At 37.1% G+C, this 27,551-nt stretch overlaps 1 protein-coding gene across 12 annotated transcripts in view; it reads right to left on the bottom strand.

Moving 5' to 3' along the window:
- The window catches only part of EVI5 (ecotropic viral integration site 5), a 239,107-nt gene that overhangs the window by 152,510 nt on the left and 59,046 nt on the right, over positions 1-27,551 (bottom strand). For 11 of the 12 annotated variants that reach the window (XM_049618441.1, XM_049618442.1, XM_049618439.1 and 8 more), the window contains 3 exons: positions 2,976-3,165; positions 2,093-2,317; positions 1,269-1,343 (listed from right to left, as the gene is read on the bottom strand). In XM_049618441.1, coding sequence (XP_049474398.1) covers positions 1,269-1,343; positions 2,093-2,317; positions 2,976-3,165 — 490 coding nt within the window. Of the gene's footprint in view, positions 1-1,268; positions 1,344-2,092; positions 2,318-2,975; positions 3,166-16,075; positions 16,102-27,551 lie in introns of all 12 variants that reach the window. The other variant, XM_049618445.1, reaches the window with a different exon arrangement.

Raw genomic sequence — 27,551 nt, 5'->3', positions numbered from 1 at the left:
GGTTTTTGCTACTCAGAAAAGTAGTGTGTATATATATTCCTGAGAGTTACAAAGCTTTAAAATTCAGGCAGAACTGCTGGGAAACTGAAGCAAAGCATGGAGCAACACGGTTTCAAATTCCTACTCTGCTTTTATCTACCAAGAAAAATCATCTTGGGCCAGTCATTGAATTTTTATTGCATGTCTACTATATGTCAAACACCACGGTAGGTTTTTACATATATTATCTCATATAACCCTCACAATGAATCTGAAAGTACACAGTGTTACCTAATTAAGGCTCAGAGACAGATTAAATGATCTAGCCCAAGTTCACAGAACTCAGTGTAGCACTGAGATGGAAAAACCAGCTTACATATATGACTCAAATCAAGCTATCTCCACGGTTTCTCTTCAGACTACATTTCAGTGTGAGAATAAGAGTACAATGGACTTGAAAAAAAATTCAACGGAAGTGAAAACACTATTTGTCATTTCCCTTCTAAGATATAAACTGGTGATCCTGCCCCTGACTTCTGAAAACATCCTATCCAAACCCACTCTAAAGTAAGTCACTGTCAATAGAAATATAGGTTATATCCCTGGGGCAGTAAAAATAATTGAGTATCTATATTTGGTTTAATTTTTTTTTTAATTATTTATTTACTTTTGGGGGTGGGGGGACAGAGAGAGAGAGAGAGAATATCCCAAGCAGGCTCCACACTGTCAGCATGGAGCCCGATGTGGGGCTCGAACTCATGAACCATGAGATCATGACCTGAGCCGAAACCAAGAGTCAGACGTTTAACCGACTAAGCACCCAGACATCCCATGAGCATCTCTATTTTAGAACCTATAACAAGATAGGCATAATAAGCACTTAACTCTGTGACAACCAAAATTTCTGTGTGAATTTGCAAAGATGTATGACATAAATAAGATTTTCATACCAACACTTTAATCATATCCTCCTTAGTTGGGAAAACATTAGTCTTTATTAAATATTGACATGTAAGTTAAGATTTAAAAGTAGATACAGGCTATAGTACAATATTATGGCTCAAATGTAGACACCAAGAAGCTGAAATTTCATTACTGGAAGGACATTATTGTATATGTTATTTTCAAAACTTTTAATATTTTAAAGTGAAAATTAACTATCCCTATTTAAATTATGCCTAAAGAAAAATACCCAGTATCAAATGCTTAATAAAAACAAGAATGATTCTTTAATTCTCCAATTCAACTTCAATAAGGAAGTTAGAAACTTAATACTTGTACTAACTTACCTGCATAAGCAACAATCCAACTATAAAAGCACTTCCTTGACAGTAACCAACCTCACGATCCACTAAAGAATATGCCTAAAAAGTAAAAAATGTTCAAAATACTTTAACATGATGTATTATATCTTTCTTCTCTAAAAACCTAAAAATAGTGAGATGATGGAGTAAATACCATTTATTTTTTTGACAAGCTTCCGCTTGCTTGTCATACATGTTATCCTATTAGGGTTTAAAAAGTAGATGATTTATTACATAAAATTTTCTTTTGATAATTTCCCAGTTAGAAACCGACGCTCCTAAGGACAAGAAAATAAAGGAACTTACACTCAGTGAAGTAACAAAGTTTAAAAAATATTTATCTGATAAAGATAAAAACAGTAAGGTTAAGGTAAAGCACTGGGAGAACTGAAATGGTTCAAAAAGAAATTAATATTTTACAGAGGTAGTTGAAAAGGAAAGGAACTATTTCAAGAAAAAAGGCAATATTGAAGAAAAAATTACAATAGCACACACTCTGAAGAGCTAAGAGTTCTTACAGTGCTGGCCATAGTAAGCCGAAAACTGGTCCTAGATTGTGAAACTCACAGAAGATAAATCATCCATTTTCATAAAGGATCTTTCTATGGTATAGTGATTTATAGACTATTTGATTCTACCCAATATCAAGCAATGTGATGAATTTTCTAAGTTCTCCAAACTAGACAGTAATGTAGCATCAAAATTAAAGCAGAAATCATGCTAAAGTCAAATTTTTGCCAAAGTAACTGATTACTGTCTAATTTCAACCTTCTGAGAATTCATTTTAAAAAATTATAAACAGAACTTACCTTCATTACATTAAATAAAACCTCCTGTCCAAGGCTGTCTTTTTCCTTAAAGAAATTGTGTTCAGGATAAGTTCTAGCAATGTCCCTTCGGATCAATTTTTCACAAGGTGAGGTCATTTTCAGGAGTTCTGAATACTGATCCTTAATTGGCATACTTTGTGCACTGCATAAAAGTTGCCAAACTATTGCTCTAAAATGGTGAGGTATCCCTTTACGAACAAGCTCCTAAAAATAAAATTAAAAGTAAAATAAAATTTTAATATTGAATTATTGAAGTCTCCTACCTTAAAAGTCAAAGAAGACTTGTTGGGGATTGGAATGGAGTGGAACACTTTATCAAATTTATAATTCACAAAGCTACTCTTAAATACTAGGGAACCTTTTAACCAAGGCTAATACTTGGCCCTTGGATGTGTCCTTTCTTGTCAGGGGGGCTACAACGCCATGGATAAACCCTTGACATTTCTCCCAGAATGTGGCCTCTAAAGCTATTAAGGACCTGAAAATCTGCAGAGCTGTGAATGAAAGCACAGTAATAACCATTGTCTTTCAAAGATTTTACCAAAAAGGTAAAATAGTGATAATTCAAAGACCTAGGATGTTACTACTTCATTCATGAATCTATAAAAAGAGAGAATTTCTAAAATAATTTTCAGCTATATATTTCTACAATTAGGAATCGTCTGTAACAACTGATATCTACAATTCAAAACTTCTAATGGACACAAATAAATGAAAACAGATAAAACAGGGCTCTTTATTACAGCACTTAGAAAGTACTCAAATCTCAGTTGTTGTTTTTTTTTTTTTTAATCTTCCATTAATCCATGCCTTGATGCCCCTTTGGGATAAGAGGAAGAAATTCAACAAAGAATATGAATACCTTAACTTGCTTTTCCTTCTTTTTGCGTACATCTTCCCATTCATTAACAATTCTTCCCCAAAGAATCCAAGAATCTTCTTCAAGGTGGCTGAGGTTGCTAGAGGCTGATGAACTTGATACAAGGGAGGAGCCACTGTTTCTTCTTGACCCATTTACAGATCTTAAAGACTTACTATCCGTCTCTAACAATCTAAAACATAATTAAAAATTGCTCAAGATCTAATTTTACAGTGATAATGGATGAAGTAATAATGATACATAGATCTTTACTAATAGCCACGGTTTTAGAATATGCATAATTTCAGCAATATTTGGTTATTGCTGTATTTTTTCGTCTAAGCATAGCAATTTCAAAATTTGATAGTACATTACATTAAATATTTTAGTGCTATTTGTCCCATCATAATTTCCCTTCATCTCTACTAAAAATACAAATTAGGAGAAATCTAGTGAGAAAGGTGGTTGGGAGGGCTTCAGGAGAAAACAAATTGCTGTTGGAACAGGTTTAACAAATTCTATTGAGGAACTAATCCTACATGTTTAGAATGCATCCTAGGGTAAAAAAAGCAAAGCAGGGCCACCCAAATCACCCAAATCCCTTCTCTTTTTTTCATTTTTTTCTGCCCTTCTATAAATCTGCCATTGTTTGGTCATGCAGTATTGGTATAAAAAATTTACTAGGGTGCATGGATGACTAAGTGGGTTAAACGTCCAACTCTTGCTCTCAGCTCAGGTCTTGATCTCAGGGTTGTGAGTTCAAGCCCTTCACTAGGCCCAGCATGGAGCCTACTGAAAACAACAACAAAAACAAACAAAAAAACCCTGTACAATTATTAATATGAAAATTGGAAGTTTTCACTTATTTGTTTATATACACATATATTTATTTACAGTTCTGGATTCTCTTGAAAAATAAAGATGGCAAAACCAAGCCCATCCATATTCCTGCATAGGAAAAACAAGGTGTAGCCGAGTAGGAGCTTCTCCATTTACATGGAGGACTTTAATACACTCGGTCTCCTTAATCCCAACTACCTCACAAAAACTCAAGCCAACTAACAGTTGTTATTTATCACTGGGTTTGCACTCTCAAACTGAGACCTCTTCATTCTTAAGATCCTTTCGCCTTTGTATTTCCTTATCTGTTCAAAGATGAGATAATTTCAGAGATCAGTTCTATGACTTATCACAACATCAAATCTATTATTTATTTCATAAATAAACACACTATAATGAAAGACTGGAAAATGTGGCTCTCTCACTATAAAGACAGAAATTACATGTCATTCAAATAAGGGTCCTCAAAGATCTATTTCTGTTTTTAACATGACTACCACTTACTTAGAATAATACCTTGAGAAAGTCCTCTATTTAGGATATAACAAATGCTCCAAATATTAAAGATATATAAAAACTAATAAAAAAATATATGTATCAAACCCTACTGAGCAGACTATTAGAAACACCCTTTGCATGGGAGATTTATTCATCTTTATATCCCTGAAAGCACTTAGCACAATAACAAGGTACATTAAGTATCAACTGAGTTGAAATAAAATCAAAATCTGCATATTAAAAAAAGAACTTCAAATCCCAAATATGTCATAATCAGTTAACACAACATAATAAAAACTGCACAAATACTATTCTTCTTAATGGGATAGTTTCATACATTTCCACTGCAACAATGATTTAAATTAAATATCCCAAATATGGCTAGAAATAGAAAAATGGATAAAACAGCCAAATTAAGCGTCAACTATTTGCTATAAATATTCTTTATTGGAAAAAAATAATTCCCAAAGCAATCTACATATTCAATGCATCCCTATTAAAATAACATCAGCATTCTTCACAGAGCTAGAACAAACAATCCTAGAATTTGTATGGAAACAGAAAAGACCCTAAATAGCCAAAGCAATCTTGAAAGAGAAAACCAAAGCAGAAGGCATCACAATCTTGGACTTCAAGCTATACTACAAAGCTGTAACCATCAAGACAGTATGGTACTGGCACAAGAACAGACACTCAGATCAATGGAACAGAACAGAGAACCCAGAAATGGACCCACAAACATATGGCCAACTAATCTTGGACAAAGCAGGAAAGAACATCCAATGGAATAAAGACAGTCTCTTCAGCAAGTGGTGATGGGAAAACTTGACAGCGACATGCAGAAAAATGAACCTGGACAACTTTCTTACACCATATGCAAAAATAAACTCAAAATGGATGAAAGACCTGAATGTAAGACAGGAAGCCATCAAAATCCTCAAGGAGAAAGCAGGCAAAAACCTCTCTGGCCTTGTCTGTAGCAACTTCTTACTCAACACATCTCCAGAGGGAAGGGAAACAAAAGCAAAAACGAACTACTGGGGCCTCATCAAAACAAAAATCTTCTGCACAGCGAATGAAACAATCAGCAAAACAAAAAGGCAACTGACAGAATGGGAGAAGATTTTTTGCAAACGACATAAAGATCAGATATAGGGTTAGTATCCAAAATCTATAAACAACTTATAAAACTCAACACCCAAAAAACAAAGAATTCAGTGAAGAAATGGGCAAAAGACATGAATAGACACTTCTCCAAAGAACATCCAGATGGCCAACTGACACATGAAAAAATGCTCAACATCACTCATCATCAGGGAAATACAAAGTAAAACCACAATGAGATACCACCTCACACCTGCCAGAATGGCTAACATGAACAACTCAGGCAACAAAAGATGTTAGAGAGGGTGCAGATAAAGAGGATCTCTTTTGCACTGCTGGTAGGAATGCAAACTGGTGCAGCCACTCTGAAAAACAGTCTGGAGGCTCCTCAAAAAGTTAAAAATAGAACTACCCTACGACCCAGCAACTGCACTACTAGGTGTTTATCCAAGGGATACAGGTATGCTGTTTCGAAAGGACACATGCACCCCAATGTTTATAGCAACACTATCAACAATAGGCAAAGTATGGAAAGAGCCCAAATGTCCATCAATGGATGAATGGATAAAGAAGATGTGGCATATATATATATATATACAATGGAGTATTACTCAGCAACCAAAAAGAATGAAATCTTGCCATTTGCAACTACATGGATGGAACTAGAGGGTATTATGCTAAGCGAAATTAGTCGGAGAAAGACAAATCATATGACTTCACTCATGTGAGGACTTTAAGATACAAAATGATATACAGACGAATATATGGGAAGGGAAGCAAAAATCATATAAAAACAGGAGGGGGACAAAATATAAAAGATTCTTAAATATAGAGAATAAACAGAGGGTTGCTGGAGAGGTTGTGGGAGGGGGAATGGGCTAAATGGGTAAGGGGCACTAAGGAATCCACTCCTGAAATCATTGTTGCACTATATGTTAACTAACTTGAATGTAAATTTAAAAAATAAAATAATAAAAAAAATTAATGATAATGCTTTACTGCTTTTTCCATAGATATTATTTCAGTAAGTCCACAATATATCTTATGGAAAAATTAGTGTTACATATATGTAAGCACTATTTTAAAAAAAATTTTTTAATGTTTATTTTTGAGACAGAGAGTGCAAGCTGAGCAGGGGCAGAGAGAGAGGGAGACACAGAATCTGAAGCAGGCTCCAGGCTCTGAGCTGTCAGCACAGAGCCTGATGCGGGGCTCGAACTCACGGGCTGTGAAATCATGACCTGAGCTGAAGTCGGACGCTTAACCAACTGAGCCACTGCGGCACCCCTTTGTGTAAGCACTTTTATATACGATTGTAATCCCTCAGAATTCTAAATGGAATAGAGAAACAAACTCCACTGAAATTACTTGAACTTCAGTTCTTCATTTAATTATTCACTGAATGCTTGCTATATGCCAAATAATGAAACTGCAGCACTACCATCAATAGAGAGATGTAATTTAAAAAGAATATAATGGTATTTCCTAAGCTAAACCTAAGTTTGAAATATGATGGAAGTATAGATGAAAAAGTGCCTAGACAGAAGGCTTCTAGAGAGTCAGAGAGGTCTCAGAGATTGCCAAGTTCTAACTTTTGGCATAAGCAAGAATACCAAGTGCAATCATGGGTGAGTTAGAGAAGTGGGTAAAGCAGTTTCTTTTCAAAGGACATTGAAATAACATACACAAATATATAGAACTGTGAGAAAAATTTATAAATGCAATATTCCAAGATACCACATTATTTAAAATACTGTTCTTTGATCCAGTGGAAAAAAAGACAGTCTCTTTAGCAAATCGTGCTGGGAGTAGTGGACAGCAACATGCAGAAGAATGAAACTAGACCACTTTCTTAAACCATGCACAAAAATAAACTCAAAATGGGTGAAAGACCTAAATGTGAGACAGGAAACCATCAAAACCCTAAACAGGCAACAACCTCTATAACCTCAGCTGCAGCAATTTCTTGCTTGACACATCTCCAAAGGCAAAAGAATTAAAAGCAAAAATGAACTACTTGGACCTCATCAAGATAAAAAGCCTCTGCACTGCAAAGGAAACAATCAACAAAACTAAAAGGCAACCAACAGAATGGGAAAAGATATTTGCAAATGACATATCCGATAAAGGGTTAGTATCCAAAATCTATAAAGAACTTGCCAAACTCAACACCCAAAAAACAAATAATCCAGTGAAGAAATGGGCAGAAGACATGAATAGACACTTTTCCAAAGACATCCAGATGGCCAACAGACACATGAAAAGATCCTCAATGTCATGCATCATCAGGAAATACAAATCAAAACCACACTGAGATACCACCTCACACTGGTCAGAGTGGCTAAAATGAACAACTCAGGAAACTACAGATGCTGGCGAGGATGTGGAGAAAGGGGAACCCTCTTGCACTGCTGGTGGGAATGCAAACTGGTGCAGCCACTCTGGAATACAGTGTGGAGGTTCCTCAAAAAATGAAAAACAGAACTACACTATGACCCAGCAATAGCACTATTAGTAATTTTATCCAAAGGATACAGGAGTGCTCATTCACAGGAGCACATGTACCCCAATGTTTACAGAAGCGCTTTCAACAATAGCCAAATTATGGAAATAGCCTAAATGTCCATCAACTGATGAAGGGATAAAGAAGATATGGTTTATGTATACAATGGAATACTACTAGCAGTTAGAATGAAATCATGCCATTTGTAGCAACGTGGATGGAACTGGAAGGTATTACGCTGAGTGAAATAAATCAGTCAGAGAAAGACAGATATCATCTGTTTTCACTCCTATGTGGATCTTGAGAAACTTAACGGAAGATGATGGGGGAATGTTAGGGTACAGACAGAGAGGGAGGGAGGCAAACCATAAGAGACTCTTAAATACAGAGGACAAACTGAGGGTGGATGGGAGGGTGGGGGAGAGGGGAAAATGGGTGATGGGCATTGAGGAGGTCACTTGTTGGGATGAGCACTGGGTGTTGTGTGTAACCGATGAACCACGGGAAATCTACTCCAAAAACCAAGAGCACACTTTACAAGCTGTATGTTAGCCAATTTAACAATAAATTATATTTTTTAAAAAAGAACTTAAATAAATAATAAAAATAAAGTAAAATACTGTTCTTGCCTTAACTCACCAAACAAAAAGGACTCAAATGGACAACAGCCATTAATATAAAAGCTAAAAACTATTAAAACTCCTTGAAGAAAACAGGAAAAAGACTTTACAACCTTGAAATAGGCAAAATGTGTTAATGAGACACAAAGAAACACTAACCTCAAAAGAAAAAATAAAGCAGACTTCATCAAACTTAAAAACCCGGGGCGCCTGGGTGGCGCAGTCGGTTAAGGGTCCGACTTCAGCCAGGTCACGATCTCGCAGTCCGTGAGTTTGAGCCCCGTGTCAGGCTCTGGGCTGATGGCTCGGAGCCTGGAGCCTGTTTCCGATTCTGTGTCTCCCTCTCTCTCTGCCCCGCCCCCGTTCATGCTCTGTCTCTCTCTGTCCCAACAATAAATAAAAAACGTTGAAAAAAAAAAAAATTAAAAAAAAAAAAAACTTAAAAACCCTACTCTTCAAAAGATACCCTTCAGAAAATGAAAAGGTAAACTACAGACTGAGAAAAAAAGTTCTCACATATGTATCACATAAGACTGGTATCCAGAATACACAAAGAACTCTTAAAGTCAGTAATGAAAAATGCAAACAACACAGGTTTTTTTTGTTTTTTTTTTTTAGTGATTAAGAGACTTAAGCTGACATTTTACAAAACAAAATAATCAAATGGCCAAAAAGCAATGGGAAAACATTCAACTTGTGTTTTAGTCATCAGGATAAAGCAAATTAAAATCACACTATGCAATGTGGCTCAGTCAGTTAAGCATTCATCTCTGGATTTCAGCTCAGATTATGATCTCATGGTTCATGAGTTTGAGCCCTACAATGGGCTCCACACTGACAGTGTGGAGCACCTTTGGGATCCTCTATCTCCCCTTCCTCTGCCTTCTCATAGACTATCTCTCTCAAGGTAAATAAATGATGTCCTAGTTCAACCACTTTGAAGAACTAAATTTTCATTTGATCCAGCAAGAGAAATGAATAATCATATCCACAAAAAGATGTGAAGAAAGTTCACAGAAGCTTAATTCATAATAGTTACAACCCAGAAACAACCCAAATATCCAGAAAAGTAAATGATCAAAGTTTGATATATTCATTCCTTGCAATACTAACTCAGCAATAAAAAGAAACAAACTGCTGATACATACAATAAGATGGATAAATCTTATAAATGTTAGGTTGAGTGAAAGAAGCCAGATGCACTCAAGTACATACTATATTATTTCACTTATATCAAGTTCAAGAACAAGCATATTATAGAAAAAATATAGGAGAGGGGCGCCTGGGTGGCTCAGTCGGTAAGCATCCGACTTCAGCTCAGGTCATGATCTCCCGGTTCGTGAGTTCAAGCCCCTCATCGGGCTCTGTGCTGACAGCTCAGAGCCTGGAGCCTGCTTCAGATTCTATGTCTCCCTCTCTCTCTGCTCCTCCCCCACTCACACTCTGTCTCTCTCGTAAAAATAAACAAACATTAAAAAAATTAAAAAAATATATATATATAGGAGTAAATCCTCATGACTTTGGGTTAGGTAGAGCCTTCTTATGGGCTCCTGGTGTGGCTCATTCGCTTAAGCACGTGACTCTTGGTATCGGCTCAGGGCATGATCTCACAATTTGTGAGATTGAGCCCTGTGTCAGGCTCTGCACTGACAGCGCAGAGCCTGCCTGGGATTCTCGCTCTCCTTCCCTCCCTGCTCCCCTCCTTCCTCTCTCAAAAAAATTATGTAAACTTAAAAAAAAAAATAAGTAATTGGGGCACCTGGGTGACTCAGTCGGTTAAGCGTCAGACTTTGGCTCAGTTCATGATCTCACCATTCATGAATTCAAACCCTGCACCCAGCTCTGTGCTGACAGCTCAGAGCCTAGAGCCCATTTCAGATTGTGTCTCCCTCTCCCTCTGCCCTTCTCCCGCTCACACTGTGAGCATGTGTGTCTCTCAAAATATACATACATACATGCATACATAAATATTCTTAAATATGACACCCAAAGCACAAATGACTATATCTATATCTATATCTATACACGTATATACAGTAAAACCTTGGTTTGCATGCATAATTCATTCTGGAAACATGCTTGTGATCCAAAGCACTTGTGTATCAAAGTGAATTTCAAGAACCATTGGCTTAGTTGTGATCATGTGACATTCAGTGTCACATACTACTCATATTGCAAGACATCACATGTTTATCAAGTTAAAACTTATTAGAAATGCTTGCTTGTCTTGTGGAACATTCACAGACCAAGTTACTCCCAATCCAAAGTTTTACGTATTTATAATTATATAAACATATTGAACTCACCAAAATTAAAAATGTTTTGGTGCACCTGGGTGGCTCAGTCGGTTAAGTGTCCAACTTCGGCTCAGGTCATGATCTTAACGGTTTGTGGGTTCAAGCCCCACATTGGGCTCTGTGCTGACAGCTCAGAGCCTGGAGCTTGCTTTGGATTGTGTCTCCCTCTTTCTCTTTCTCTGCCCCCCCTCCAAAATAAATTTTAAAAAAACATTTAAAAAAACTTTTTTAAATGTTTTGTGCCTTCCTGGATGCCATCAAGAAAGTGAAAAGAAAACGTAAGGAAGAGGAAAAACTATTTGCAACTCAGAAGACATATCTAAAATATATAAGAAACTCTTATGACTCCATAATAAAAACAAGCAACCCAATTAAAAACTGGGCAAATAATCAGAATAAACATTTCTCCAAAGAAGATATACAATAGCCAATAAGCACATGAAAAGCTGCTCAGCATCACTAATCATTTGGGAAATGCAAACCAAAACCGTAATAAGATATCACTTTACAACCACTAGGATGGTTATAACTGAAAGACACAATAACAACTGCTGGTGAAGATATGGAGTACACAGGAACGCTTAGACACCACTGATGTGAATGTAAAATAGTAAAACCACTTTGGAAAACAGTCCGACAATTCTAAGAGAAATGGAAAAGCTATGCCCGAGAAGGGATAGGAAACAAATGTAAATGGGCATGCGGTTTCTTGTAGTGACAGATGCACAAAACTTATACAACAAATATTCATGGAAGCATTTATTCATAACAGTCCCAAAGTGGAAACAATCCAATGTCCATCAACTGTTAAATGGATAAAAAACACTGATACAGCCATACAATGGAATATTGTTCAGTCATGAAGAGGAATGAAGTATTAGTACATGCTACAACATGGATGCACCTTGAAAATATGATGCTAAGTGAAAGAAGCCACAAAAGGAAACATATTGTATAATTCAATTTATATTAAATATCTAGACTTCATAAAGTAGATCAGTTGTTGCTGAGAAGTGGAGCGGAAGTAAGAAGAGTAAGAAGCAATGGCCAGGGGTTGCTAATGGATACGTGTTTTCCTGTGGTGATAGCTACACAACTCTGAATATGTGAAAAAACACTGAATGGTACACTTTAAAGTAGTGAATTGCATGTATATGAATTATAGCTCAAAAAAAGTGTTATATAGAAAAACATGTAAAATATATCAATGGCAATAAAAATCAGAAGAGAGGTTTCAAGGTGGTGATGTTGCTACAAAAGGGCACAAGAAAATTTCTGGGATGATAGGAATTTTCTAACACGATAGAAATCATCCATGTGTTTAATGGGCATGTGGGTAATACACAATCAAATTTGTCAAAACAAACTATACTTAAGAACTGAGTATTTCTCTGCAAATTATACACCAACTTTATAACAATTTATAGAAAATACTGTCTATGGTTAATGACACTAGGAGCAGTGACAATTAGGTGAGAAACTATTGCTTTTTATTATCGAAAGCCCTTTATAACCTTTTAATATAATGACTTGACTTTAGAAAGTACTGTTTTTGCTATATTAAATGCATCTATTCTGTAAAGAAAGGAAAAGATAAACATTATCTCATTTTTTTCTTTTCAAATTTGTTGAGCACTCTAACAAATTTTAGAATTTTCTAAAGAGAAACTTCAGAATTTTTTTCAAAGTCATAGGCATAAAGAAGTCCTTTTGTCAAAGAGTTGAAGCATTTTCAAGAAGTAATATTTGAAATGATATTATCAAGTCTCTCCCCATTTGACTACTAAGTCATGGCATGCAGGTAAACAATTTACAAATTCATTAAGAAAACATACACTTTATAGAATGTGTAGTTAGAATCAGGTATTTTTACTCCTCTTTGCTAAATACAGTGATGAAACAACTCAGGAAGACTCTTAAACAGCAAGATAATTGAAACATTCCGACATGGTAACAGAGGGAGCATACTACCTTGAAAATGTCAATTTCCAAAGACTTGCGGCTAGCAACTGGGAAAATGGTAAGCATTACTCATAGGTCTGTGGACTACTGAAAAGTCTATTCAAAACTTACTTATTTCCCTCTGTCCAGAGCACATGGGTTCACTGCCTTGGACGGATTTATTGCAAGAACAGAAACTACCTTCCCATCCCATCATAATTTCCTTATGACTAACTAGTAAGAAGAAATTTATCAGATTCAAGGAAAAGAATACTGGCCCAGTAGGAATACTGTATACTACAATCAAGGGCATTCCTCACAGATTTGTGTGGCTTCCTTTTTTAACTGCCACTGCTATACAATAATTCACAAGCCCAAATGTATTCATCCTCCCAGAATGCTGCCAGACTAAAACGTCTCTACTGGATCTCTACTGACTGGACAATACATAATCTTCAGTCTCCTAAGTAAGCAACTCCAAGTTTTTGTTAGAGTTCTACCTCTAAGAACAGCATTTGCTATAACCCCACATTATCTGAGATGGGGTGCTAAAGCTAATTTTCAGTTGGACTTCAAGTAGCATTAAGGATGGAGAAAATGTAGGTGTGGCAGCTTCCAGAAGCTTAGAAGACTTGGCAGAGAAAAGGTATTCTCAGCTCTCTAAAGGACAGAAGCAGCAACTAAACAGAGAGCTGACAACAAGGGGAATATGCCAACACAGGGAATAGTGTGAGTTTTATTTTATTAGGGAGATTACCTTTACCGTATCTTAACAACTAAGAACTGAACCTTATCCTCACCAAGAGGTCACCTATCTAAGGAAAACAGCAGAACGTGAGCTTTATGATGGGCATGTAAGAAAAAAAGAGTAGCGTGGAGCAGTGCACACTTGATAAACATCAAAGAAAAAGCCTCTCTTGCTACAATACCATGACTGAAAAATACAAAGAAGGAAAAGGAAAACAATGGGTTATCTTTTAGGTATCTAGAGTATGAAGTACTTGGGGGACATCAATGTAGATAAGCATCTTGTAACTAAAAAGACAAGTCTGAAGCTTAGAACTTATCAGGTAGGCATCTTAACATCTCTGAAAACAGTATATTAAGATATTTGAGAGACAGCACATTCACACAACTTTTATTTCACTATATTGCTATAATTGCTCTATTGTATTATTAGGTATTGTTGCTAATCTCTTACTGTGCCAAATTTATAAATTAAACTTTATCATGAGTACATATGTATAGAAAAAAAAAACAGTATACATAGAGTTTGGTACTATCCACGATTTCAGACACCCACTGGGGGTCTTAAAAGGTATTCCACACCGGTAATGGAAAATACTGTATTAGCAAAGAATTGATAGTAAACTTTTTAAATATCCTACTGTACTCAGCATAATGCTTTCCTATGGATACCAAAACAGCAACAAGTCATCATACCATTTGGAAATGTGTAAACTGCTAAGATAATTTACAAAGAGCTAAAGAAAGATCTAAGAAAAGCTAAGGTAAAAAAAATTGCCATATAAGAAAAACATTTGGAAAGCTAAATACTCTGGCACTTACTGCAGAGGGATCAACTTTCCAAACATGGGGTTCAAATATCTCTTGTAACGTTACATCCAAGGAACAAGATATGAATGAATGTACTAGGGTAAAGACAGCAACCAGCAAGCTAAAAGAAAAGCAAATGAGTAGCAACAAAATACATGCCTGACTCACAGAGTAGTCACAACCATTCACATCAACACCATCAAGTACAAATTCAAGTCTCAGAGCAACAACAACAACAACAACAACAACAACAACAACAACAAAGGGAGAATTAAGACAAAACACAAAGAATTAACACAAGAAGCAATTCAGAGACAATTCTTAGTGGGGTGCCTGCCTAAATTATAGGGATCTCTCCAGTTCTGAAAGCAAGCAGTTTTTTTCTTTTTCTCTTGTTTAAGATGAGGTCTCAGAGAAGGTGAACACGAGACTTCCAGCTCCCTTCCAAATATTCTGACCAGAAACTGATGGTTTGAGGATTAGTTTTACACAGACATTGGGACAGACAGGCATAGCATACTTAACTTCTTAGACTTCTTAATTTAAAGATACGATATAGGGGCACCTGGGTGGCTCGGTCAGTTAAGCATCAGCTTAATTTCAGCTCAGGCCATGATCTTGCATTCGGGAGTTCGAGCCCTGTGTCAAACTCTGTACTGACAGCTCAGAGCCTAGAGCCTGATTCAGATTCTGTGTCTCCCTCTCTCTCTGACCCTCCCTTGCTCTGACTCTTTCTCTCTCTCTCTCTCTCTCTCAAAAATAAACATTAAAAAAAAATTTAACTAAACAATAATAAAGATACGATGTAAAACTAAGCTAGTTACAACAGAAAAAGGAGTTCAATAAATTCTTTTAATTACATCATCAAATTCCTCAGGAAATCAGACAATTGATTTAAAAAATTTTTAAAAACCTTCAACGAAAAGAAGGATAGAGTTTGTGTGATGATCTTAAAAGCCTCGCCTATGATTTAAAATTCATGAATTTTTAACACAGAGACTTAAAAATATACGTTTTGCTCAGCTTTTTACTTCCTTAATATTCAGGGTTGCATTATAGAGAGTATCCTCAGGTAAACAAAGTAATGCTTTAGTAGTAAAACTATAAACCTACAATGAAAGTTATGTTAGATCATCTAGATCATCACTGTCCAACAGAAATATAATGCAAGCCCCTTATATCATTTTAAATGTTATAGTAGCCACATGTACAGTAAAAGAAACAAGTACAATTAACTTTAATAATGTTACCAAATATAGTCAAAATATCATTTTAGCATGTTATCAAAATTTTAATTAATGAGATATTCTTTTTTTCAAATCAGCCATTCAAAACCTTATGTACATTCCACTTTTATAGCACATAAGAATTCAGACCAGCCACATTTCAGGTGCTCAAGTGCCACATATGGCTTGTGGCCACCTTACTGGATGGTAGAACTTTAGATGTTGGTAAGATAAAGATATATTACGGTTTCAAAGATTCCTGCTTACTTTACTTAAAAATACATAAAATACATTTAATTTAGTTTAAAAGAACCCTACCCATATTTCCTCATTCTCATATCTCACTTCCAAAACTCTATCAAAAAGCAAATTTTGATTCCAAATATAATGTAAAAGGAAATGAACATGGCTACAATGACAAACTTTTAAACCACACAAATAATGGCCTATTAAAAATTGAAATTAGCAACATTCCCCTCCTTAATTAAAATGTACTGCTATTACACTTGAACCTTACCTTCCTAAATTCATCTCTGCCAAAGCCTTCATGTTTTCAAAATGAAAAAGAAAAACACATTTAACACACAGGAAAAAAACAGCTATCCCATTTCAACTTTAAGGCTATCAATTATTAACTTTCATCAAACAGATCTTTGATATTATATTGAACCATTTCTTCACATCTTTCTGGGGTTGCCACATGTACTGATTTTTAAAACTTATCATTGCAGTAAAATTATGGGAAAGAAAAAAACAGTTTATAAAATTTGTTATTTTAATGTTTAATTTTAATTTTCTAAAATATTGCCATTTTTATACTTTCTGAATTAAAGTGAGTTAAGTAACATGAGTAGCATGAGTCTATATTTGGAGAAGAAAAAACTCTTGAACAAAAGCATATCCCTTGCTACAAAAAGTAACTGTGTCTCGTAATTTTTACTTGAATTATATAATTTGCATATCTATATTATAAACCACAGAAATGGTCAGAGAAAATTTAAGTTATTATTCTTTGAATTTTTTCCTCGGATATAAGAGGTTGGCAGGGTAGTAGGGCAGAACAGGGGGAAGAGAGCTAGACCTAGTGTTTGCCATTTTATTTTATTTTTTTTTTTTAATTTTTTTCAACGTTTTTTATTTATTTTTGGGACAGAGAGAGACAGAGCATGAACGGGGGAGGGGCAGAGAGAGAGGGAGACACAGAATCGGAAACAGGCTCCAGGCTCCGAGCCATCAGCCCAGAGCCTGACGCGGGGCTCGAACTCACGGACCGCGAGATCGTGACCTGGCTGAAGTCGGACGCTTAACCGACTGCGCCACCCAGGCGCCCCATGCCATTTTATTTTTCATTGAGTCAGAGATGTGTTTTTCCACCAGGATTGTTCTAAGGTAAAACAATGTGTCACTAGATTCAACCTCTCTACAAATAAATCCTTCCCATGGATTCTGGGTTTTAACGAAGGAAAGGAAAGAAAAACTCAAAATGTGAACTCAAAAAGAGCACAGATTTTGGGGAGCCTGGGTGGCTCAGTCGGCAGGGCGTCTGACTTCCACTGAGGGCATGATCTTTCACCTTATGAGTTCGAGCCCCGCGTCAGGCTCTGTGTTGCCGCTCAGAGCCTGGAGCCTGCTTTGGATTCTGTGTCCCCCTCTCTCTCTGTGCCACTCCCCCACTCAAGCTCTGTCTCTCAAAAATAAATATTAAAAAAAAAAAATAATAAGAGTACAGATTTTGAGTAATCCATACAAGAACAAGAATGACAACCTTCTGCTCCTTTAACTTCAAATTCTGATTTGTCAAAACCTCTTTTCTGAACGTTTTTAAATAACTCTAGTAATTATTCTTTAGATATTAACATATACACAGGGCACATCTGGTATTCCTGAATAAACTGTGAATTACTTGGAGAAAAGTTCATCTATATCCATAACTTACAATAATTCCTACTGTAGTGCTTTGTATATATTAGTAGTACAGTAATTACTGATCACAACCATAAAAATAAATTCAACTTTGGTCACTTACAAACTCAGCACCAAAAGTTATCTTTTGTGTGCACTATTTTTCCATTAAGGAACCAATTCATTTTTTTATTAATATTTTTATTTTAGTTAACATACAGTACAATATTGGTTTCAGAAGTAGATTCAGTGTTTCATCATTTACATACATCATCCTGTGCTCAATACAAGTGCCCTTTTTTTTTTTAATGTTTATCTTTGAGAGAGCGTGAGCGGGAAGGAACAGAGAGAAAGGGAGACAGAGAATGTGAAGCAGGCTCTGCATTGCCAACACAAAGCCCAACTTCGAAACCATGAACCATGAGATCATAACCTGAGTTGAAGTTGGACACTCAATGGATTGGGCCACCGAAAAAAACTGTCAACAAGTTTCCAAATTTGAAGAAAACTATAAATGTACAAGAAGTTCCACAAAACCCAAATACAAGAAACATGAAAAAAAGTACAATCAGGCAGCTCTGAATCAAACTGCTTAGATCAGGAATAAAGAAAAAAATCTTAAAAAGAGGAAAAAAACCACACTATATATACAGGAACAAAGATTAGGAATGGATCAGATTTCCTAATGAAAACAATGCAAGACAGAAGTCAATGAAACATCACCGAAGCACTGTGGGGGCTGGGGGTGGGGGAACTGTCAACCTATATGCAAAGAAAACATCTTTACAAATCAAAGGCAAAATGAAGACTCAAACATACAAGAGCAGCCCCACCCTTCATGAATTATTATTAAATGAAGTCCTTCAGACAGGAAAAGTATATCAGGTGGAAATCTAGAGTTAAAGAATGAAAGAGCTCCAGAGGTGGAAACTATATAAATATATGAGATATTTTATTATTTTAATTTCTTTAAAAGATAATTGTTGGGGCGCCTGGGTGGCTCAGTCGGTTAAGCGTCCGACTTCGGCTCAGGTCACGATCTCACAGTCTGTGAGTTCGAGCCCCGCGTCGGGCTCTGGGCTGATGGCTCAGAGCCTGGAGCCTGCTTCCGATTCTGTCTCCCTCTCTCTCTGCCCCTCCCCCGTTCATGCTCTGTCTCTCCCTGTCTCAAAAATAAATAAAACGTTAAAAAAAATAAAAATAAAAATAAATTTAAAAAAATAAAAGATAATTGTTGAAGCAAAAATATTAATACAGAATGAGGGTTACAACATATATAATAGGAAGACACAGGACAAAACTAGCATAAAGGACTGGAGAGGAGATATGGAACTGTACTATTCTTTTTTTTTTTTTTTTTAATGTTTATTTATTTTTGAGACAAAGAGAGACAGAGTATAGTAGGGGAGGGACAGAGAGAGAGAGAGGGAAACACAGAATCCAAAGCAGCCGCAGGCTCTGAGCTGTCAGCACAGAGCCTGATGCAGGGCTCAAACTCACCAACTGTGAGATCATGACCTGAGCCAAAGTATACGCTTAACTGACTGAGCCACCTAAGTGCCCCTGTACTATTCTAAGTTCTTACACCACATCTGAAATAGTTAGTATGAGATCCCTTGAAGGCAAATAGAGATAAATTAGAGATTTCTACTATGAACCTTAAAGCAACCAGTAAAATAACTAAACATATTTATAGCTGATAAATCAACAAAGAAAAAAAAACACTAAAAAAATTCCATTAAATAAAAAGTAAGCAGAAAAATAAAAGGAAACAACAATATAAAACAAAATGACAGGGGTGCCTGGGTGGCTCAGTTAAGCATCTGACTCTTGATTCGGTGCTGGTCATGACCTCACAGTCATAAGACCAAGCCCCATGGAGCCCACTTAAGATTCTCTCTCCCTCCCTTGCGCACTCTCTCTCAAAAAACAATAATAATAATAATAATAATACTAATTTAAAAAATAAAACAAAAGATTTAAACATATCAATAATCACATTAAATATAAATGATCTATTTTCCTGAAAAACCTAGAAAACACTGTTTTCTAGTCACAAAAGACTACCTACTTTATGATTCCATAATGAAGTGTCCAAGAGTAGGCAAACCCACAGAGATAGAAAGCAGATTAGTGATTACCAGTGGCTGGAAGAAAGGTAAAAAAGGGAGACTAATCAGTAGAGAGTTTCGGGGGGGGGGGGGGGGGGGATTAAAATGTTCTGAAGTTGAACAATAGTAATAGATGCACAACTTTGTAAATATACCAAAATCACTGTATCATATGCTTTCAAAGGATGGATTTTACAGTGTGTGAACAAATTAAAGATACAATAAAAATACAGTGAAAATACAGGAAAAAAGCAAAAGAAATATTAATAGCAGCATACATATTTTCTTGGATCTAGCCCTGCAAGAAGACTGTAATTCCCACTTCACTCCAAAAGGTTTGGATACATGATTTGCTTTGGCCAATAAAATCTAGATAGAAGTTACGTCTACAGCTCCCTAACAGACACTTTAAGGTATTTCCACTCTATCTCTTTTGCATCTGCCACAGGTCTGGTTTATCCTGGATAAGGGGTGGTCATTAGTCCTGGAATAAAGAAGTATGGAACAAAGATGTACTCAACTTGCAGCTTAAAATGAATATGAAATGTGAGGAAGAAATAAAACTTTGTTTCTGTAATTTTTAAACAAGTAAATGGTAAATATTATAAGGCAAAGATCATTCATTTGTATTTTTAAAAGATATAAATATATATTGCCTAGCTGAGGAACTTTAAAGGCTGGAAAATGTATAATATTTTAACACTATTCAAAAGAAAGGTACAATGACTATGTAGATTTCTAAGCAAACAGTATTACCAAAGATAAAGAAGGGGTTTCACAAGAGGGCATAACAAACCTAAATGTTTAAATACTTAATAAGTACAACTTCAAGATACATGAAACAAAGACTGAAATAATTTAAAGAGAAACAGACAAATCCACAATTACAGTTGGGATCATCCATACTCTTCTGTCCATATCCGATATCAAAAGTAAACAGAAAACCAGAAAATAAATAGTAGACTTAAACATTATCAATCCATTTTAACCAACTAATGTTTATAGAATACTCTACCCAACAGTTTAATATACCCTCTTCTCAAGTTCACATAAAATGTTTACCAAAATAAGATAATATTCAAGATCATAAAAGAATTCTCAATAAATTTATTTATTTTTTTTCTTTATTTATTTTATTTTTATTTTTATTATTATTTTTTTAATATATGAAATTTACTGTCAAATTGGTTTCCATACAACACCCAGTGCTCATCCCAAAAGGTGCCCTCCTCAATATCCATCACCCACCCTGCCCTCCCTCCCACCCCCCATCAACCCTCAGTTTGTTCTCAGTTTTTAACAGTCTCTTATGCTTTGGCTCTCTCCCACTCTAACTTCTTTTTTTTTTTTTTTCCTTCCCCTCCCCCATGGGTTTCTGTTAAGTTTCTCAGGATCCACATAAGAGTGAAACCATATGGTATCTGTCTTTCTCTGTATGGCTTATTTCACTTAGCATCACACTCTCCAGTTCCATCCACGTTGCTACAAAAGGCCATATTTCATTTTTTCTCATTGCCACGTAGTATTCCATTGTGTATATAAACCACAATTTCTTTATCCACTCATCAGTGGATGGACATTTAGGCTCTTTCCATAATTTGGCTATTGTTGAGAGTGTTGCTATAAACATTGGGGTACAAGTGCCCCTATGCATCAGTACTCCTGTATCCCTTGGATAAATTCCTAGCAGTGCTGTTGCTGGGTCATAGGGTAGGTCTATTTTTAATTTTCTGAGGAACCTCCACACTGCTTTCCAGAGCGGCTGCACCAATTTGCATTCCCACCAACAGTGCAAGAGGGTTCCCGTTTCTCCACATCCTCTCCAGCATCTATAGTCTCCTGATGTGTTCATTTTGGCCACTCTGACTGGCGTGAGGTGATATCTGAGTGTGGTTTTGATTTCTATTTCCCTGATAAGGAGCGACGTTGAACATCTTTTCATGTGCCTGTTGGCCATCCGGATGTCTTCTTTAGAGAAGTGTCTATTCATGTTTTCTGCCCATTTCTTCACTGGGTTATTTGTTTTTCGGGTGTGGAGTTTGATGAGCTCTTTATAGATTTTGGATACTAGCCCTTTGTCCGATGTGTCATTTGCAAATATCTTTTCCCATTCCGTTGGTTGCCTTTTAGTTTTGTTGGTTGTTTCCTTTGCTGTGCAGAAGCTTTTTATCTTCATAAGGTCCCAGTAATTCACTTTTGCTTTTAATTCCCTTGCCTTTGGGGATGTGTCGAGTAAGAGATTGCTACGGCTGAGGTCAGAGAAGTCTTTTCCTGCTTTCTCCTCTAAGGTTTTGATGGTTTCCTGTCTCACATTCAGGTCCTTTATCCATTTTGAGTTTATTTTTGTGAATGGTGTGAGAAAGTGGTCTAGTTTGAACCTTCTGCATGTTGCTGTCCAGTTCTCCCAGCACCATTTGTTAAAGAGACTGTCTTTTTTCCATTGGATGTTCTTTCCTGCTTTGTCAAAGATGAGTTGGCCATACGTTTGTGGGTCTAGTTCTGGGGTTTCTATTCTATTCCATTGGTCTATGTGTCTGTTTCTGTGCCAATACCATGCTGTCTTGATGATGACAGCTTTGTAGTAGAGGCTAAAGTCTGGGATTGTGATGCCTCCTGCTTTGGTCTTCTTCTTCAAAATTACTTTGGCTATTCGGGGCCTTTTGTGGTTCCATATGAATTTTAGGACTGCTTGTTCTAGTTTCGAGAAGAATGCTGGTGCAATTTTGATTGGGATTGCACTGAATGTGTAGATAGCTTTGGGTAGTATTGACATTTTGACAATATTTATTCTTCCAATCCATGAGCAGGGAATGTCTTTCCATTTCTTTATCTCTTCTTCAATTACCTGCATAAGCTTTCTATAGTTTTCAGCATACAGATCTTTTACGTCTTTGGTTAGATTTATTCCTAGGTATTTTATGCTTCTTGGTGCAATTGTGAATGGGATCAGTTTCTTTATTTGTCTTTCTGTTGCTTCATTGTTAGTGTATAAGAATGCAACTGATTTCTGTACATTGATTTTGTATCCTGCAACTTTGCTGAATTCATGTATCAGTTCTAGCAGACTTTTTGTGGAGTCTATCGGATTTTCCATGTATAATATCATGTCATCTGCAAAAAGCAAAAGCTTGACTTCATCTTTCCCAATGTTGATGCCTTTGATTTCCTTTTGTTGTCTGATTGCTGATGCTAGAACTTCCAGCACTATGTTAAACAACAGCGGTGAGAGTGGGCATCCCTGTCGTGTTCCTGATCTCAGGGAAAAAGCTCTCAGTTTTTCCCCGTTGAGGATGATGTTAGCTGTGGGCTTTTCATAAATGGCTTTTATGATCTTTAAGTATGTTCCTTCTATCCCGACTTTCTCAAGGGTTTTTATTAAGAAAGGGTGCTGGATTTTGTCAAAGGCCTTTTCTGCATCGATTGACAGGATCATATGGTTCTTCTTCTTTTGTTAATGTGATGTATCACGTTGATCGATTTGCGAATGTTGAACCAGCCCTGCATCCCAGGAATGAATCCCACTTGATCATGGTGAATAATTCTTTTTATATGCTGTTGAATTCGATTTGCTGGTATCGTATTGAGAATTTTTGCATCCATATTCATGAGGGATATTGGCCTGTAGTTCTCTTTTTTTACTAGGTCTCTGTCTGGTTTAGGAATCAAAGTAATACTGGCTTCATAGAATGAGTCTGGAAGTTTTCCTTCCCTTTCTATTTCTTGGAATAGCTTGAGAAGGATAGGTATTATCTCTGCTTTAAACGTCTGGTAGAACTCCCCTGGGAAGCCATCTGGTCCTGGACTCTTATTTGTTGGGAGATTTTTGATAACCGATTCAATTTCTTCGCTGGTTATGGGTCTGTTCAAGCTTTCTATTTCCTCCTGATTGAGTTTTGGAAGAGTGTGGGTGTTTAGAAATTTGTCCATTTCTTCCAGGTTGTCCAATTTGCTGGCATATAATTTTTCATAGTATTCCCTGATAATTGTTTGTATCTCTGAGGGATTGTTTGTAATAATTCCATTTTCATTCATGATTTTATCTATTTGGGTCATCTCCCTTTTCTTTTTGAGAAGCCTGGCTAGAGGTTTGTCAATTTTGTTTATTTTTTCAAAAAACCAACTCTTGGTTTCGTTGATCTGCTCTACAGTTTTTTTAGATTCTATATTGTTTATTTCTGCTCTGATCTTTATTATTTCTCTTCTTCTGCTGGGTTTAGGCTGCCTTTGCTGTTCTGCTTCTATTTCCTTTAGGTGTGCTGTTAGATTTTGTATTTGGGATTTTTCTTGTTTCTTGAGATAGGCCTGGATTGCAATGTATTTTCCTCTCAGGACTGCCTTCGCTGCGTCCCAAAGCGTTTGGATTGTTGTATTTTCATTTTCGTTTGTTTCCATATATTTTTTAATTTCTTCTCTAACTGCCTGGTTGACCCACTCATTCGTTAGTAGGGTGTTCTTTAACCTCCATGCTTTTGGAGGTTTTCCAGACTTTTTCCTGTGGTTGATTTCAAGCTTCATAGCATTGTGGTCTGAAAGTATGCATGGTATAATTTCAATTCTTGTAAACTTATGAAGGGCTGTTTTGTGACCTAGTATATGATCTATCTTGGAGAATGTTCCATGTGCACTTGAGAAGAAAGTATATTCTGTTGCTTTGGGATGCAGAGTTCTAAATATATCTGTCAAGTCCATCTGATCCAATGTATCATTCAGGGCCCTTGTTTCTTTATTGACTGTGTGTCTAGATGATCTATCCATTTCTGTAAGTGGGGTGTTAAAGTCCCCTGCAATGACCACATTCTTATCCATAAGGTTGCTTATGTTTATGAGTAATTGTTTTATATATCTGGGGGCTCCGGTATTCGGCACATAGACATTTATAATTGTTAGCTCTTCCTGATGGATAGACCCTGTAATTATTATATAATGCCCTTCTTCATCTCTTGTTACAGCCTTTAATTTAAAGTCTAGTTTGTCTGATATAAGTATGGCTACTCCAGCTTTCTTTTGGCTTCCAGGAGCATGATAAATAGTTCTCCATCCCCTCACTCTCAATCTAAAGGTGTCCTCAGATCTAAAATGAGTCTCTTGTAGACAGCAAATAGATGGGTCTTGTTTTTTTATCCATTCTGATACCCTATGTCTTTTGGTTGGCGCATTTAATCCATTTACATTCAGTGTTATTATAGAAAGATACGGGTTTAGAGTCATTGTGATGTCTGTATGTTTTATGCTTGTAGTGATGTCTCTGGTACTTTGTCTCACAGGATCCCCCTTAGGATCTCTTGTAGGGCTGGTTTAGTGGTGACAAATTCCTTCAGTTTTTGTTTGTTTGGGAAGACCTTTATCTTTCCTTCTATTCTAAATGACAGACTTGCTGGATAAAGGATTCTCGGCTGCATATTTTTTCTGTTTAGCACACTGAAGATATCGTGCCAAGCCTTTCTGGCCTGCCAAGTTTCAAAGGAGAGATCAGTCACGAGTCTTATAGGTCTCCCTTTATATGTGAGGGCACGTTTATCCCTTGCTTTCAGAATTTTCTCTTTATCCTTGTATTTTGCCAGTTTCACTATGATATGTCGTGCAGAAGATCGATTCAAGTTACGTCTGAAGGGAGTTCTCTGTGCCTCTTGGATTTCAATGCCTTTTTGCTTCCCCAGTTCAGGGAAGTTCTCAGCTATAATTTCTTCAAGTACCCCTTCAGCACCTTTCCCTCTCTCTTCCTCCTCTGGGATACCAATTATGCGTATATTATTTCTTTTTAGTGTATCACTTAGTTCTCTAATTTTTCCCTCATACTCCTGGATTTTTTTATCTCTCTTTCTCTCAGCTTCCTCTTTTTCCATAACTTTATCTTCTAGTTCACCTATTCTCTCCTCTGCCTCTTCAATCCGAGCTGTCGTCGTTTCCATTTTGTTTTGCATTTCGTTTAAAGCGCTTTTCAGCTCCTCGTGACTGTTCCTTAGTCCCTTGATCTCTGTGGCAAGAGATTCTCTGCTGTCCTGTATACTGTTTTCAAGCCCAGCAATTAATTTTATGACTATTATTCTAAATTCACTTTCTGTTATATTATTTGAATCCTTTTTGATCAGTTCATTAGCTGTTGTTATTTCCTGGAGATTCTTCTGAGGGGAATTCTTCCGTTTGGTCATTTTGGATAGTCCCTGGAGTGGTGAGGACCTGCAGGGCACTTCCCCTGTGCTGTGGTGTATAACTGGAGTTGGTGGGCGGGGCCGCAGTCCGACCTGATGTCTGCCCCCAGTCCACCGCTGGGACCACAGTCAGACTGGTGTGTGTCTTCTCTTCCCCTCTCCTGGGGGCGGGATTCACTGTGGGGTGGCGTGGCCCGTCTGGGCTACTTGCACACTGCCAGGCTTGTGGTGCTGGGGATCTGGCTATTAGCTGGGGTGGGTAGGCAAGGTGCACTGGGGCAGGAGGGGCAGGCTTAGCTCGCTTCTCCTTAGGTGATCCACTTCAGGAGGGGCCCTGTGGCAGCGGGAGGGAGTCAGATCCGCTGCCGGAGGTTTGGCTCCGCAGAAACACAGAGTTGGGTGTTTGCGCAGAGCGAGCAAGTTCCCTGGCAGGAACTGGTTCTCTTTGGGATTTTGGCTGGGGGGTGGGCGGGGGAGATGGCGCTGGCGAGCGCCTTGGTTCCCCCAAGCTGAGCTCTGCCGTCCGGGGGCTCAGCAGGTCTCCCTACCTTTGTTCTCCAGCCTTCCCGCTTTCTGAGCAGAGCTGTTAACTTATGACCTCCCAGACGCTAAGTCGCGCTTGCTGTCGGAACACAGTCCGTCTGGCCCCTCCGCTTTTGCCAGCCAGACCCGGGGGGCTCTGCTTGGCCGGCGAGCCGCCCCTCCGCCCCGGCTCCCTCCCGCCAGTCCGTGGAGCGCGCACCGCCTCGCCACCCTTCCTACCCTCTTCCGTGAGCCTCTCGTCTGTGCTTGGCTCCGGAGACTCCATTCTGCTAATCCTCTGGCGGTTTTCTGGGTTATTTAGGCAGGTGTAGGTGGAATCTAAGTGATCAGCAGGACGTGTGGTGAGCCCAGCGTCCTCCTACGCCGCCATCTTCCCTCCCTACCAAGAATTCTCAATAAATTCAAATGGCTGTTGCTAAAACAGGGCTTAAAAATATGCAGCACCAAACAAATACTAGAAAAGAAGAAAGATCACAAAGACATTACATATAAATGTAAAAAAAATCATAAGACAACTACAGATCAATATTTACCCTGAACAAAGATGCAAAAATTCCAAATACAATTTTAGCAGATCAAATCCAACAATATTTTGTAAAGACAATTTATCACAACCAAGTGGGATTATCTCAGGAATGCAAAGTTGGTTTAACATTCAAAAATCAATGTAATTCACCATATCAGACTATAAAAGGAACACTACATGATCATTTCAGTAAATGGAGAAAAAGCATTTGACAAAATCCAAAATCTATTTCTTTTAAACTCTAAGCAAATGAGGAAGATAAAGAAACTTCCTCAATCTGATAAAAGCCATCTACAAAAGCCTACAGTTAACATATTTAATGTTTCATCCCTAAGATCAGGAAAACAAAAATGTACGTTCACCACTTACATTCAAATTTGTACTCAAGGTATTGGCCAGTTGTAATAAGGCAAGAAAAAGAAATAAAGGCATCCAGATTGGAAAGAAGAAGTGAAAGTGCTTTAATCAGAGTTAACATCCTCATTCACATTACAAAATCTAATGTAATCTAAAAAAATAAAAACAACAAAACCTACCAAAACAACAAGTTTAGCAATGCAGCAGGATATATAAGGCAATACAGTTGAATCAAAGCCTCAGTAAGTGTTTTTGTGGAAATTAACAATTTGTTTTAAAATTCATATGGGAATCCTGAGAAACTTAACAGAAACCCATGGGGGAGGGGAAGGAAGAAAAAAAAAAAAGAGGTTAGAGTGGGAGAGAGCCAAAGCATAAGAGACTCATAAAAACTGAGAACAAACT

This window comes from Panthera uncia, assembly GCF_023721935.1.
Source record: "Panthera uncia isolate 11264 chromosome C1 unlocalized genomic scaffold, Puncia_PCG_1.0 HiC_scaffold_4, whole genome shotgun sequence".
NCBI lineage: Eukaryota > Metazoa > Chordata > Mammalia > Carnivora > Felidae > Panthera > Panthera uncia.
This window is presented reverse-complemented; position numbering and strand designations above follow the sequence as displayed.